The sequence below is a fragment of the Bufo bufo genome, chromosome 1 (assembly GCF_905171765.1).
Source record: "Bufo bufo chromosome 1, aBufBuf1.1, whole genome shotgun sequence".
Classification (NCBI taxonomy): Eukaryota; Metazoa; Chordata; class Amphibia; order Anura; family Bufonidae; genus Bufo; species Bufo bufo.
The window spans coordinates 106,001,976-106,015,903 of NC_053389.1; the positions used below are offsets into that span (position 1 = coordinate 106,001,976).

The 13,928-nt window shown below is 45.1% G+C and overlaps 1 protein-coding gene across 1 annotated transcript in view; it reads left to right on the forward strand.

The window, feature by feature from the left end:
* CFAP74 (cilia and flagella associated protein 74) overlaps positions 1-13,928 on the forward strand; it is a 219,403-nt gene that overhangs the window by 26,644 nt on the left and 178,831 nt on the right. Inside the window, exons 6-7 of the mRNA XM_040427569.1 lie at positions 5,998-6,102; positions 11,138-11,311. Coding sequence (XP_040283503.1) covers positions 5,998-6,102; positions 11,138-11,311 — 279 coding nt within the window. The remainder of the gene's footprint in view (positions 1-5,997; positions 6,103-11,137; positions 11,312-13,928) is intronic.

Sequence of the window (13,928 nt, forward strand, 5' to 3'; positions counted from 1 at the left end):
CCGTGAAAAGTATATGTCAGATATCCACAGGATAGGTGCTGAACATCGGACCATAGAGGGGGTCTGACCGCTGGGAACCCCATCGATCCCAAAAACGAGTGGTCTCTGACTACCCTCTATGAATGGGGCAGTGGTGTGCACATCAGTCCATTCACTTCTGTGGATCTAACAGAGAGCTGTCTACTTTGCCTCACACTACTGCTCCATTCAGAGAGGGGGCTCTTATTTCTCAGGATCACTGGGGGTATCAGAGTCATAGCCCCACTATCTGATAGTTATCATCTATGCTGTGCATAGGGGATGAATATTTTCATGGGATAACCCCATTTAAGCTGTAGCAAGCTACACTGGTTGTGTTGGTGGCTGCTATATCTATAACAGGGATGCCCAGCTGTTGCAAACCTACAACTACCTACATGCCCTGATAGCTGTTGGCTCTCCGAGCATGCTGGGAGTTGTAGTTTTGCAACAGCTGGAGGCCTGCAGGTTGGGCATCTCGGATCTATAATATTTAAAGATTTTGCAACTTTAAAGTGATATGATGTAAATAATTACTTATTATTATTACATTTAGTTGCTTATGTAACTATTTGAAATTCTCCCCCCACCCGAGTCATGGCCTGACAGGCGGCTTGTAAAAATCGCGTACACTGCAGTAGTGTTTTTTTTTTAAACGTTTATTGAGCAAGCAATTATAGGATAACATATTAAAATACCCAAAGGGGACTTGAGATTACAGTAAAACACTAAAATAGTAACAACCTAAATCACCTCCCATTCCCAATTTTACATATAAAAATAAATAAACATGATTGCTGTCTTCATGTTCAAACTATGGGGGGCGTGGGCAGGCACTGGAGGAAGATGGCCCCATGATTTCTGCGCTCCTGCACCCAGAGACGAGTTAAGCCATCAGCCCAGCACCTACACCCTTGATTAGGGTACACAGCAGCGGCAACAGTTCCACCCTCTGCCTACTGGAACCCCGCCGAGATAGGGAAAACCCGCAGGACACAGCACAAACCGGACTCGGACCTGAGGCAGTTCTTTTAACCGGAGTGAGGCAAAGATGGCGGCACAGCGTGCTCCTCACTGCGCTCCTCTCCGTCTCCACCAGACTTGGCGCACTTCCCTTCGCCTCCCATACAGCCATGACCAGTGAGTGCGGCCTCAGATATGTTTGTGCACCGGGTCATGCCGACTTCCTCCCTGTTAACTGAGAGTGCCGACGCCACAGCTCATGAACTGGAGCAGGAAGTAAAGCCATAATACTGGGCCTAGTGCGACGATAACATCCACACCTGACCTCCATAGCTTGGGACAGGGCAGGGAACACCTGAGAGCTCAAATAGCACAGTGGACACCCCCTACCCAGACGAAGGGACAGCTAGCCACATAATAGATGCCTTAATAGATGCCGTAAAATCTAAACTTGCTGACCTGGAGGACCACTCGCGGCGCAACAATATTAAACGGCGGGGAATCCCAGAAACAGTCCCGCCGTCTGGTATCACCTCCTATATACAGAAACTGTTTCAGTCTTTGCTTCCTAATTTGTCAGCTCAAGATCTGATCATAGATCGAGCCCATAGGGTCCCTAGACCCACGTATCTGGCGGAAACGGTACCTAGAGACACACTAGCTAGAGTGCACTTCTTTCATGTTAAAGAGGCCATACTGTCAGCTGCTCAGAAGATGCCAGACCCCTTCCAAGCCGTCACGCTTTATACTGATCTCTCTTCTACAACTCTCCGCCAGAGGAAACTGTTAGCCCCGGTTACCACCACACTGAGACAAAGAAATATCCTGTACCGCTGGGGATACCCGGTGAAGATCCTGATAACTAAAGATGGCACTGCATATACCATTAAAACCTTGGAAGAAGGCAAAAAGTTGTTACTTTAACGGAACTCGCCTCGGAGGAATGTGGAACGGCAAGGAATCTTCACTACACCCTATCCACTGGGCTGATTCTTCACTACACAGCTAGAACCGTCAAGTGCAGGGGAAAGTTGTATATCCTTCTTCTGGTATTTCACCGGGACTATACCCCCACACTGCTGATAGCAGCCTAGAGCTGTGTTTCTTATACTTTTTCTTATGTATATTTTGGGACTCTCTGATTTGATGTTCCCCTTTACTATACTTTTGCATTGTTATTTATATTTATTTGCATTTATATTTTACCGTCCTGAGATATTCTGCACTTCTATACCAGTCCAAAGGTGCTCCACTTTGTCACTTGATGTGAAGGGCCTTAAACTGTCCACAGAAAAGAGCTTATTTGTGGAAAGAGGCGATGTCACATCAAGCTGATGTCCTGTGTGTGCAATGAGCAGGATCGTGGTACGGTGGCCAGTTATGCAGTGGGTCAGGATATATGTATAAAAGTCTATGATTTGTTTGTCACGCCAAGTTTGCGCAGGGTACTGTTGCAGGGCCCTTTAAGATGTTATAACTGACGTACCATGTGAGGAATGCCAGAGTGGGGATAATGTCTCTGTGTAATGTCAACGGTGTCTCCTACCTTGGTATGGCTGGACTCCTGGATCCTGGCTCACTAGCAATAAATTGAGTGTTGCTAGTAGGAGTAATTGAGGAACTTTGGTAGCAGTAAATGAGATCCAGACTGATAATATAATCCAACTTGTCTTTACTGAATGGCAGCATAAATCCATACGACGTACAGCATTAGTCTTGGGTCCCAGCAGGTATTGGCAATATGTGGCAGGGATCAATATCTCTTCTGCTTCTGATCATATGCCTGGAGAATCTGGCAGGTATCTATCTTCTGCTCTGTCTGTCTTCTGCTTGATATGGGCCTGACTAGCTGAGGAGGAAATTGGCTTCTCCTGGTCTCTGGATCTGTACTCACAGCTATGCTCACAGGGAATGCTCTTCCTGGAGGACTGGAGGTGCTGCTTGCTTTCTACCAGCACTGAGGCTGAAGGCTCAGTCTGGGAATGGAGATCTTTGGCCTCAGCCGAGGCTGGCTTCAGGGTTGGGATCCCAATAACTGGGAGCTCCTACCAACACAGCCTTCCCCTAGCAGGGGGGCTGGTACACTAACTAGAACTTCCTTTCCTCCCCATGAGGCAGGATGTGGAAACATTCCACACCTCCTCAAAGAGGGGGGAGCTAGACTGGAATGTACTATTCCAGTCTAGATATACTAAACTGGCTAAGATCCTGCTACATACTGCTGCCACCTGCTGGTGTACATGGAAATTACAGCATAATATATAGAGGCCTAGAAAATACATATAATTAAGAATGCAATGTAAGATTACACCAGATGACAATATACATACACCTAACTGTCACGGCTGAGGATGGGGGAAACCCTCAGCCGTGCAGTGTCAATAATAAGTGGCTGCTGGGCCAGGACAGGAAACAGGGAGCAGGTCACCTCCTATAGCATCCCTAAATCTGACCCTGACTCCTAGCTGTATGAGCCAACCCTGATGGTAGGAGGGCTCATACTCCGGAACCTAGGGTCCCTATTAGCCCTCAGGATAGCCCTGGAACTAGGAGCAGGGTAAGACGACCTGTTCCTCCTAGGCACGGATGAACAGGAGTCTCACTGGCCAAGCTGCAAGGAATGGGGAACATATACAGCAGATGGCAATGGCAGGTAGTGAAACTAGTACAACACCTACCTGCCACAGACACACGGACTGGAACCCATGCAGAAGTGCTAATGTCCACACCAAACACAAAAGGACACAGCACACACACAAAGCACACAGGAACCCAGAAACCATAAGCTCCAATAAACATAGAGACACCACTAGACATATAATAAGATAAGCACATCTATGTCTAAACATTACTTTATTACCACAAGGGTGGCCCACACTGGGCAGATGGTATATGAGACCAGGAGGATGACTCCAGCAAACACCATGGCTGGAGTACCCCTCAGCTACTGGCATCCAGCAGAAGCTAAATAGCCCAAGTAGCCACACCCACACACAGACACACACAGTGTTCACTCACTAGGAAGGGAATTAACCCTTCCAACACCAGGCAAGGGAAAAAGGCATTTAAAGGGGAAGTGTACACACAAACATCACACTCCACCTGTTACCGCCGGCAACGGCATGCGAGACGACCATGTCCTGGGAAACAGCCACAAGGCCGAGACACTGCCATCACATGCACACAACACCACACGTTGCCAAGGGCAACCGCAAGTGAAGGAAAGTGTCACAAAACACACCATAGGCCGTGACACTAACATGTTGTAGTGGGGAGAAAGAGTTTAGTAACATACTCCGGGATGTTACATGTGCACAGATCATTAAAAAAGAAGCGCATAGATTGAAGCACCATTCTTTCCCGACCATTCTCCAATCACATTCAGAAAAGAAGACAAGGAATGTTTTGATTGCAATTAGAAACACTGTTGCTTTTACACAGATCTCACAGATAACTGATGTCCGAGGTCGTTATGTGATCCTAGTGTGTTCCCTGAACAATAACACTTGGGCCTCAATGCATGAACACCCACCGTGGGGCAGCTGCAGCGGATCGCGGACCCATTCACTTTAATGGGTCCGCGATCCGGCCGTTCCGCAAAAAGATAGGACATTTTCTATCTTTTTGTGGAACGGAAGTACGGGACAAAACCCCACAGAATCACTCCGTAGTGCTTCCGGTTGCGTTCCGTGCTTCCGTTCTGCACCCTTCTGCATCTCTGGATTTGGGATTCCGTGATGCGGAATGTACAGTACACGGAGTGGTGCCCGTGTATTGCAGATCCGCAAATGCGGGCCGCAATACGGCCACGGAGTGCACACAGTAAGCCTTATACTATTGTTAACCTCTATCCAAATCTCAAATACTACCCCTGAATCTCCCTCAAGAGACCTTTCATTTAATGAAATCCACCTTTCATCTAGACTGGCAGGACACTGAGATACAATATCTAAGCACTCGCCTTACCAAGACCCGGTCAGTGCTCTATTCCCATAAATACGAAACACTCCTGAAAACAATTGATCAAGACTTATCCACATTTGCAAAACATGACATCTCCTGGGTGGGCAGAATTGCTACCTTCCAAATGTTTACCTTGCCTAAAGTGCTGTATATTTTTGGTACTCTTCCCTTGCCCCTACCCACCAGCTTGTTTCAGAAGGCCAGACAGCTTATTAGTGTTGAGCGAACTTGTGTTTTAAGTTTGGCGTCTAATGTTCGAGTTCGGGTTATCGAAGAATCGCGTTATGGATTCCGCTACCACGGACTATAACATATGGATTCTAAATTCCGTTATGGTCCGTGGTAGCGGAATCCATAACGCGATTCTTCGATAACCCGAACTTTAGACGCCGAACTTAAAACACAAGTTCGCTCACACTAATAGCTATCAACCTCTCTATTTTGAGAGACTGGTGGGCAAGAACCACTGACAAACACTGGGTTCACGTAGAACAAAGTGTAACCCCCCCGGTCATCAATTAATATAACTTGGACAACCCCTTTAAAATATAAAAATATTTTTCCTGCACATTGAATGCCATAATGGGAAAAGAAACAAGAATTCCCGATTCATCTGAGCGCTCAGGAATCATTGATAAACATGGGCTGAGAAGGCTGCCCATCTGGTCCGATCACACACAGGAGCTACTGTAGCACAAAGTGTTAAAAATGTTAAAGGGGTTCTCTGGCAATTTGATATTGATGGCCTTTCCAATGAGCGCAGTGGCCCCTTCAAACAGCTGATCGGGAGTGTTCGAGGGGGGGTTCTGATATTGATGACCTATCCTGAGGAAGGGCCGTCAATATTAAATTCCTTTAATGCTGATGATATTATGCAATATACGATTAGTGATTGTATCCAGGAATAACTACTTCATGAATAGAGTCCTTTCAAATCTGTAGCTATTGTTTGAGCTATGAGGAACCCAATCTCTATAGACTATACATGATCAGAACATTTTCCATTGTTTAAACATCTTTACAGAATTTGATGTTTTCTCTTTGCGTTGACAGGGCGGCTGTTTTCCGTCTGAGAGCTCTGCATAAACGACTGAGCACCGAGCTGTTCAATGAGGAAGACGTGAAGACAAAGATTGCCAGCATCCTGACGGATAACGAGTGAGCTGAACCTACTGGGGTGGAGCAGTTAAATATATTGCCGTATGGCAGAAAAATGGGCAATTTTCTTCAGTAAAAAACAAAATAACAAACCTTCAGAAAATGTATATTTTGCTGTTTTCTGCACTCCTGCCCTTAGGGTCCATTCACATGTCCGTAGTGTATTGCGGATCTGCAAATTACGGATCCGCAATACACCCGGCCGGCACCCCCCATAGAACTGCCTATTCTTGTCCGCCATTGTGGACAAGAATAGGACACGTTCTATTTTTTTGCGGAGCCGCGGCCCCGAACTTCCGCATCCATTCCTGCCCCATTGAGAATGAATGGGTCTGCACCCGTTCCCGATATTGCGGGAACGGATGCGGACCCATTTGCGGACGTGTGAATGGACCCTTATGTGCGTATACCCCTGTCACATTGTTGTGGACATGTATAGTTATGGTAATGTATGTTATACGATAAATTCCACTCTGCTGGGGTCAATGTTGGACTGGGGAACATGGAGGGGGACATTTATCAAAACTGGTGTACAGGAAAACTGGTTTATTAGCCCATAGCAACCAATCAGATTCCACCTTTCATTTTACAGCGCTCTCTGGGAAAACAAAAGGTGGAATCTGATTGGTTGCTATGGGCTAATAAACCAGTTTTCCTGTACACCAGTTTTGATAAATCTCCCCCACAGACGTTAGTCACAGTCTAAGGGCTTACGCACATGAATGTGTGCCGGCCGGGCCCGCAAATTGCGGTCCGCAATGCACGGGCCCTGACCGTAGGACCACCGTATGCAGATACAGGACCCATTCACTTGAATGAGCTCCGCGATTCACATCCGACAGTATGCACTGCAAAAAAGGAGCGCATGCACTACATTTTTGCGGCGCAGAGGCACAGACGGAAAACCCACGGAAGCACTCCTTCCTTCTGGATTGCGGACCCATACAAGTGAATGGGTCCGCAGTACGGCCCCCGGCAGACAACGGTCGTGTGCATGAGCCCTTATTATCTGACAAAAGATGACTACGTGCTTAGAGTGGAAATCAGTGATCATATACATCTGTGATTGATCAGGAAATCATTTTGGCTGGATTTTTCGACCAGTTAGTTGCTCCTTAGGCCTTATTCACATTTCCGTGTCCGTGTTTCATTAGTGAAGATGACCAAAAAGGATCTGTGTTTGCTCCGTGTGTCTGTTTATTGCTCTCCGCGTGTCATCCGTATTCCACGGACTGCACAGCTGAAAATAAATTTCCAGAGCATCTCCTGTCAGTGGACCTAACACGATCCAAACAGGGATGCCATCCTTATTGTGTCTTTGATTTTCACAATCCCATAGACTTCAATGGGCGTGTTTGGTCTGCATCACGGACCAAAGTAGTGCACGCCTCTGTGATTTTTCCACTGTAAAAAATAAAATTATCAGTATAAAAAATACTGATGTGTGAACAAACACTTTAAAATCAATGGCTACGTGTGCTGTCTGCAAAAAGTGAAAAACGGAAATGTGAACGAGGCTTTAGTAACAACGGTCACCACTTGTAGTTTGTCGCTGAGGAGCAGCTGACCGAACTTAGAGGGTGCCCTCACACACTGCAGATTTTGTTGCAGAAGGTTGATGAGGCCACTAACACCCAGCTATTATCATGCATGGGTTCTATTCTAACCAATGGCCGCTTTCAGACCAGCGTATTCACAATGCGTCTATAGTCCGGATTTAATGTAATGGAATCCACTGCTAATGTTAATGAATGGAGCTATTCACATGGGCGATTCATTTCCGTCAGTATTTGAAATCCGCAGCATGTCCGAGTCTTGTGCGGATTTGTTTCCAAATACGCACATTACAGTCTGGGCAGTGCATACATAATGAAGGAAGGAAGAAATACGCATGTAAATCCTGATGGTATATCATCAGGACCCTGAGCCAGAATACTGACGGATTTCAATACGCTCGTGTGAAAGCGGCCAATAGGATAGGGGCACAATACTCACTGGATATCAAGACGGTTGCCTTCCGCAGCTCTGCCACCCAGCGTGTAGTTGCATCCCTGTGCCCACTGTCAGATTGGGTAGGAGATTATGCCAGAATCGTCAACCCCTTTAAAAAGCGTGTGATAGATTTAAGCAAGGCTGAAACTAGGCTTTAACCTCGTCAGGACCAAGCGAATTTCCATTTTTGCGTTTCTGTTTTTTACTCCCGTCCTTCCCTTTATTTTTCTATTCACATAGACAAACGAGAACTTGTTTTTTCGTAGGACAAGTTTTACTTTCTAATGGCGCCATTTACTACTGCATACAGTGTAGAGGGAAGCTGGAAAAGATGGGGTGGAATTGGAAAAAAAGGCAATTCCACCACAGTTTTATGGGTTTTGTTTTAACAGCATTCCCAAAGCGGTAAAACTGACCTGTTCCCTTGTATAGTTTGTCTTTTTTTGGGGGGGAAGGGGAAGGGGGGGGGGGGGGGCGGTCTGTAGTTTTTACTGTTTTTATTGATACTATTGTGGAGTATAAATGTTTTTTTGATCACTTTTTATTAAATAGGTTTTCCGGGAGCTTTTTACTGATGACCTATCCTATTTACTGAAGCCGGGTCCTTCAGCTAGTTATACATATAATACATTATATATTATAGCCCCATACTATAATATATTATAGTATGGTACTTTGGGACGCGGTGGTACAAATGAACTTTATTTTTTATTGTTTGTTCTTATTTTTATTATGAGGAAAGAGGAGTGATTTGAATTTTTTTACATTTTTTAAAACTTTTTATTTTTATTTTTATACTTTGCTAAAGTCCCCCTAGGAGACTTGAACATGCATTAGCAGATCACTTCTCCCATAGACTACAATGACTAACATTGCAGTATATGTTAGATTCAGTACGTTCTGATGGAACCATGTCACAGGCAGGGCTGCATAGGCATGTATTGCTGTGGTAGCCTCGGATCCTTCCTTATGCTCAAGGCTACCAGAGAGAAAGGACAGCTTCCCTGATCGCAGCGTCAGAGAGGTGTGGTAACGCAGTGCTCTCGAGGAAATCCGCCTAAGGCTACTTTCACACTAGCGTTCGGAGCTGGTCCGTCTGATGTTTCATCAGACGGATCCGCTCCTATAATGCAGACGTTTGCATCCGTTCAGAACGGATCCATCTGCATTATAACTTAGAAAAATTTCTAAGTGTGAAAGTAGCTTCAGACGGATCCGTCCAGACTTTACATTGAAAGTCAATGGGGACGGATCCGCTTGAAGATTGAGCCATATGGTGTCATCTTAAAGCGGATCCGTCCCCATTGACTTACATTGTAAGTCTGGACGGATCCGCTCGCCTCCGCACGGCCAGGCGGACACCTGAACGCTGCAAGCAGCGTTCAGGTGTCCGCTCGCTGAGCGGAGGCTGAACGCTGGCAGACTGATGCATTCTCAGCGGATCCGCGTCCACTCAGAATGCATTAGGGCCGGACGGCTGCGTTCGGGGCCGCTTGTGAGCTCCTTCAAACGGAGCTCACGAGCGGACACCCGAACGCAGGTGTGAAAGTAAAAGATGCCAAAATCTGAGCGGTTAAATGTCCATTATCGCAGATCCCAGACATGAGTTCTGGGTGCCTGCTGTTTAAAGCAGCAGAAACTCGGCTGTGGCGCCGACTCTGCTTGTGAGTGGGCACCATTTTGTAAAGACTGCATGTATGGTGGCAGTTCTAAAGGGGTTAAATAAGTGTCAGTTTTCAGTCTACTATTAAGAAGTATTTTAAGAGCATCTGCCAGGATCTTAAATGCCGTACAGTAAATCTCATCAGAGCTGAATTTACACTTTAACCATTATATCAGGGAATTCTATTATCAGCTCATTTCACTAATCTGTATCTCATTCATGGGATCATTGGGTAATGGCATCCATCAGAATTCAGGATCAGTTCAGGACAAACCCATAATAGCTGTTATGGCTCCATTAAAGAGTTGTTTCTTTGTGGATATGTCACCAATGTTTGATCAGTGAAGGTCCAACCAATATGAACCCTGTCGATCACCAGAACAAAACGGATAACTTCTGTGATGGTTGTTGCCGTATGAGTCGACAAATGTTCTTTAGCATCCTGTTAACATTTGTACTCGCATTTCCTTTCCTTTGATGGCAGTGCCAAATCTGTTACAGGACAGACACCAATGGCGCCCAATGAACCCCACCGCTGGGTGTCCCTTTTGGAAGAAATATTGCTGCAGTCATGGTATCTGCAGTGGAGACACCTAATAGAGCTTCCAACCCAGCAGTGAACAAAGCCTTAAAGGGCTTGTCTAGATTTTAGATATTGATGACCTATCTTTGGGATGGGTCATCAGTATTAGATCGGTAGGGGTCCAATACCTTGCACCCCTGATGATCAGCTGTCTGCAGCAGTCGCTGGTGTCAGAAACGCAAAAGTGGAATGAAGCAGAAGACTCCATCTGTGTAGTGGTCATCCCGGCATAGTGAAGCCCAGCTCCCTTTCAACTGAATGGAAGCTTAGCTGCAATAAGCCGCCTGTCCACTACACAGGAGGATACGTCATCAGGATCTACAAGCTGGTCAAGAGGTTTTGTTAACTATGTAACAAAGATGTTTGTTAACTGTATAACAAAGAAGCTTTACTCACCTCCACCGCTGCCCTGCCGATGCTGCTGTGATCTCCGGCTGATCATCTGATCAAGCCGGAAACGTTAAGAAAGACCCATTCAGCTAATCACTGGACTTAGCGGTGACCCACCTTAAACAGTGACTGGCTTTCCTAACATTTCCAGCTTTTTGAACCAGGGCAGGAAATGCAGAAGATGTGTAGGATTGGTGGAGGTGAGGAAACTTCTTTTTTTTTATTTTTTACAAGTTCTGGCTTAAGAAAAATTCTCTCCTGAAATACCCTTTGAATAAAATTCTCAGAAAGCATAATTCAATAGTCTGCAGCTTGCCTGAAGGGAGATGTTAATTCATTTTAATGATATTTTAATGATATTTAGCAAATTAAATCCCTCTTCCTAAATAAGTGTTCTCATTGGATAGGTATGATCTCTGGCACATTGAAGTGGAACAAGGAAAATTTACCAGTCTTCGTGAGAGGCTTGAACAAGATGAAGAAGAGTTAGAGAGAGAGCGCAAAGACTTGGTGGAGCAGCGAGCTGTGAGGGAGAAAATGTCACTTACTCTGGCAGAGCGTAAAAAACAGACCGAAAAAGAGTAAGTAAAACTGCAATAGAAAACGGTGAAAACCTTCACCAGGACATGAATTGCTGTTGCTAGTGAATTTTTCTGCTATGTTTAGCGGGTATTCGTTTCATATTTGAATATCTTCATTTCAATCATAGTATAAAGTTCAGTATGTATTAAGTAGTTATACTGTATTTATCTTCGGGTAGGTTTAAAGGGAACCTATCCGCAGAGTCAAACTGCTGCCATGCTGCTGCTTGTAACTCCCTTTGTAGACATGGCCATGTTGACGTCAGTGGTTTCACTTGGAGGGAGAAAAAGAAGTTATAAAGTCACTGTGTGCCGCTCGATAGTCATCTGAGCTGAGACTAGACACGGTGCCCTGGCTGTTGGCCTACTCTGCTAGCTTTGATTGATGCCCTGCTTATGTGAAGTCAGCATTAGCTGTGTCATGCTGGGCATCAATCAAGACAGAGGGTCTCTGTCTCCCTCCTAGTAACCACCACCACTGTCTGGGTGACCACCGCCACTAGGCTGCTGCTCAATACTACTATTTGCGGAAAGTAACGGGCGGCCCATGATAGAAATGCCTATTCTTGTCTGCAAAACGGACAAGAATAGGACATGTTCTATTTATTTTATTTTTTTTGCGGGGCCACGGAACGAAGCAACGTATGCAAAAAATGCGGCTCGGATGCGTAACCAAACCACGTTGATGTGCATGACCTCTTAGAGGAAGGGAGTTCCCATTGTCCCCAATCTCTCCAACCCCACAAAAAGCGCCAAACTGTTGGCAGCCTAGTGGAAGCCCCCTGGGTTTCCATCTTGCTGCTCCTTTTACACCCTGGACTTTTTATTTATTTAAAAAGGGTCATACTGCCCTATAGAATAAAGTTAACACACCGTAAAACTGAAACCCAGTGATCAATGCATTTTTTTATCCTATATATATATATTTATTTTTTACAGTTTCTCAATACATTATATAGAACATTACATGGGTCATCCCATGAGTAATCTAAAAAAATGGAAATCAGAGAAATTTATATAGTGCATGACAGCGTCTTTCTAAAAACATAGAATCAGCCCTGTACCTCACATGGCTCCAGAGATCTGCTAATTCATTGCTGCAATTGCTTTGCTAGATTTATTTCATGCTGGCAACTCAGGGGGCGTGCACTTTCTCATGGGGCAATTCCTTTCTGCTGCAGCTGGTGGCAGTTGAAGGATGAAACTGAGCATGTATGTCAACCTCCGTGATCTGGACAGACAATTTACGTAAAATTGGTGAGGGTGTCGTAAAATGCCAATTGCGACTAGTAAATTCAGAAATCCCATGGACTAGTGAGTTTTCTATGCCAAAAACAGGCATAGGGGAATAATGAATCCCTCCCCACCAGTCTTTAGTCAAAGTTTAGCTAAGTTTATTGAACTAGACCTTAGAAGTGCTGGGGTTTAATACTTCTTTCCGGCACTCCCATACCACAGAGCTTAACCATGCATCAGGTTATCTGTGAGCCAAGCTGTTATTTATTGCAGAAACTAAAATATCATAACTTCACTTCTAATTTGTTAATACCAGGAACATGGAAGTGGGAAGTGTTCCCATAAAATTTTTGTGTTCCATTGGAAATATACTTCTGGAGTATTCCACGATCTATACCTCAGACATAACCCATTGAGTCACATGGTAGAAGAATGTATACCACACAATATACACATTTTACCGTGTTCCACTGTATAAAGAAAAAGTGTAGCAGGCAAGGCTTTCCTACACTTAGGCCCCTTTCACACGGGCGAGTATTCCGCGCGGATGCGATGCGGGAGGTGAACGCATTGCACCCGCACTGAATACGACCCATTCATTTCTATGGGGCTGTTCACATGAGCGGTGATTTTCACGCATCACTTGTGCGTTGCGTGAAAATCGCAGCATGTTCTATATTCTGCATTTTTCAGGCAACGCAGGCCCCATAGAAGTGAATGGGGTTGCATGAAAATCGCAAGCATCCGCAAGCAAGTGCGGATGCGGTGCGATTTTCACGCACGGTTGCTAGGAGACCATCCTGATGGAGACCCGATCATTATTATTTTCCCTTATAACATGGTTATAAGGGAAAATATTAGCATTTTGAATACAGAATGCATAGTACAATAGCGCTGGAGGGGTTAAAAAATAAAAAAATAAAAAATGTAACTCACCTTAATCCACTTGCTCGCGCTGCCCGGTATCTCCTTCTGTCTTCATCTGATCTCTGTGCAGCAATAGGACCTGTGGTGACGTCACTCCGGTCATCACATGATCTTTTACCATGTGATGACCGGAATGACGTCACCACAGGTCCTGTTGCTGCAGAGAGATCAGAAGGAGATGCCGGGCTGCGCGATCAAGTGGACTAAGGTGAGTTACATTTTTATTTATTTTTTTTAACCCCTCCAGCCATATTGTACTATGCATTCTGTATTCAGAATGCTATTATTTTCCCTTATAACCATGTTATAAGGGAAAATAATACAATCTACAGAACACCGATCCCAAGCCCGAACTTCTGTGAAGAAGTTCGGGTTTGAGTACCAAACATGCTCGATTTTTCTCACGTGAGTGCAAAACGCATTACAATCTTTTGCACTCGCGCGGAAAAATTGC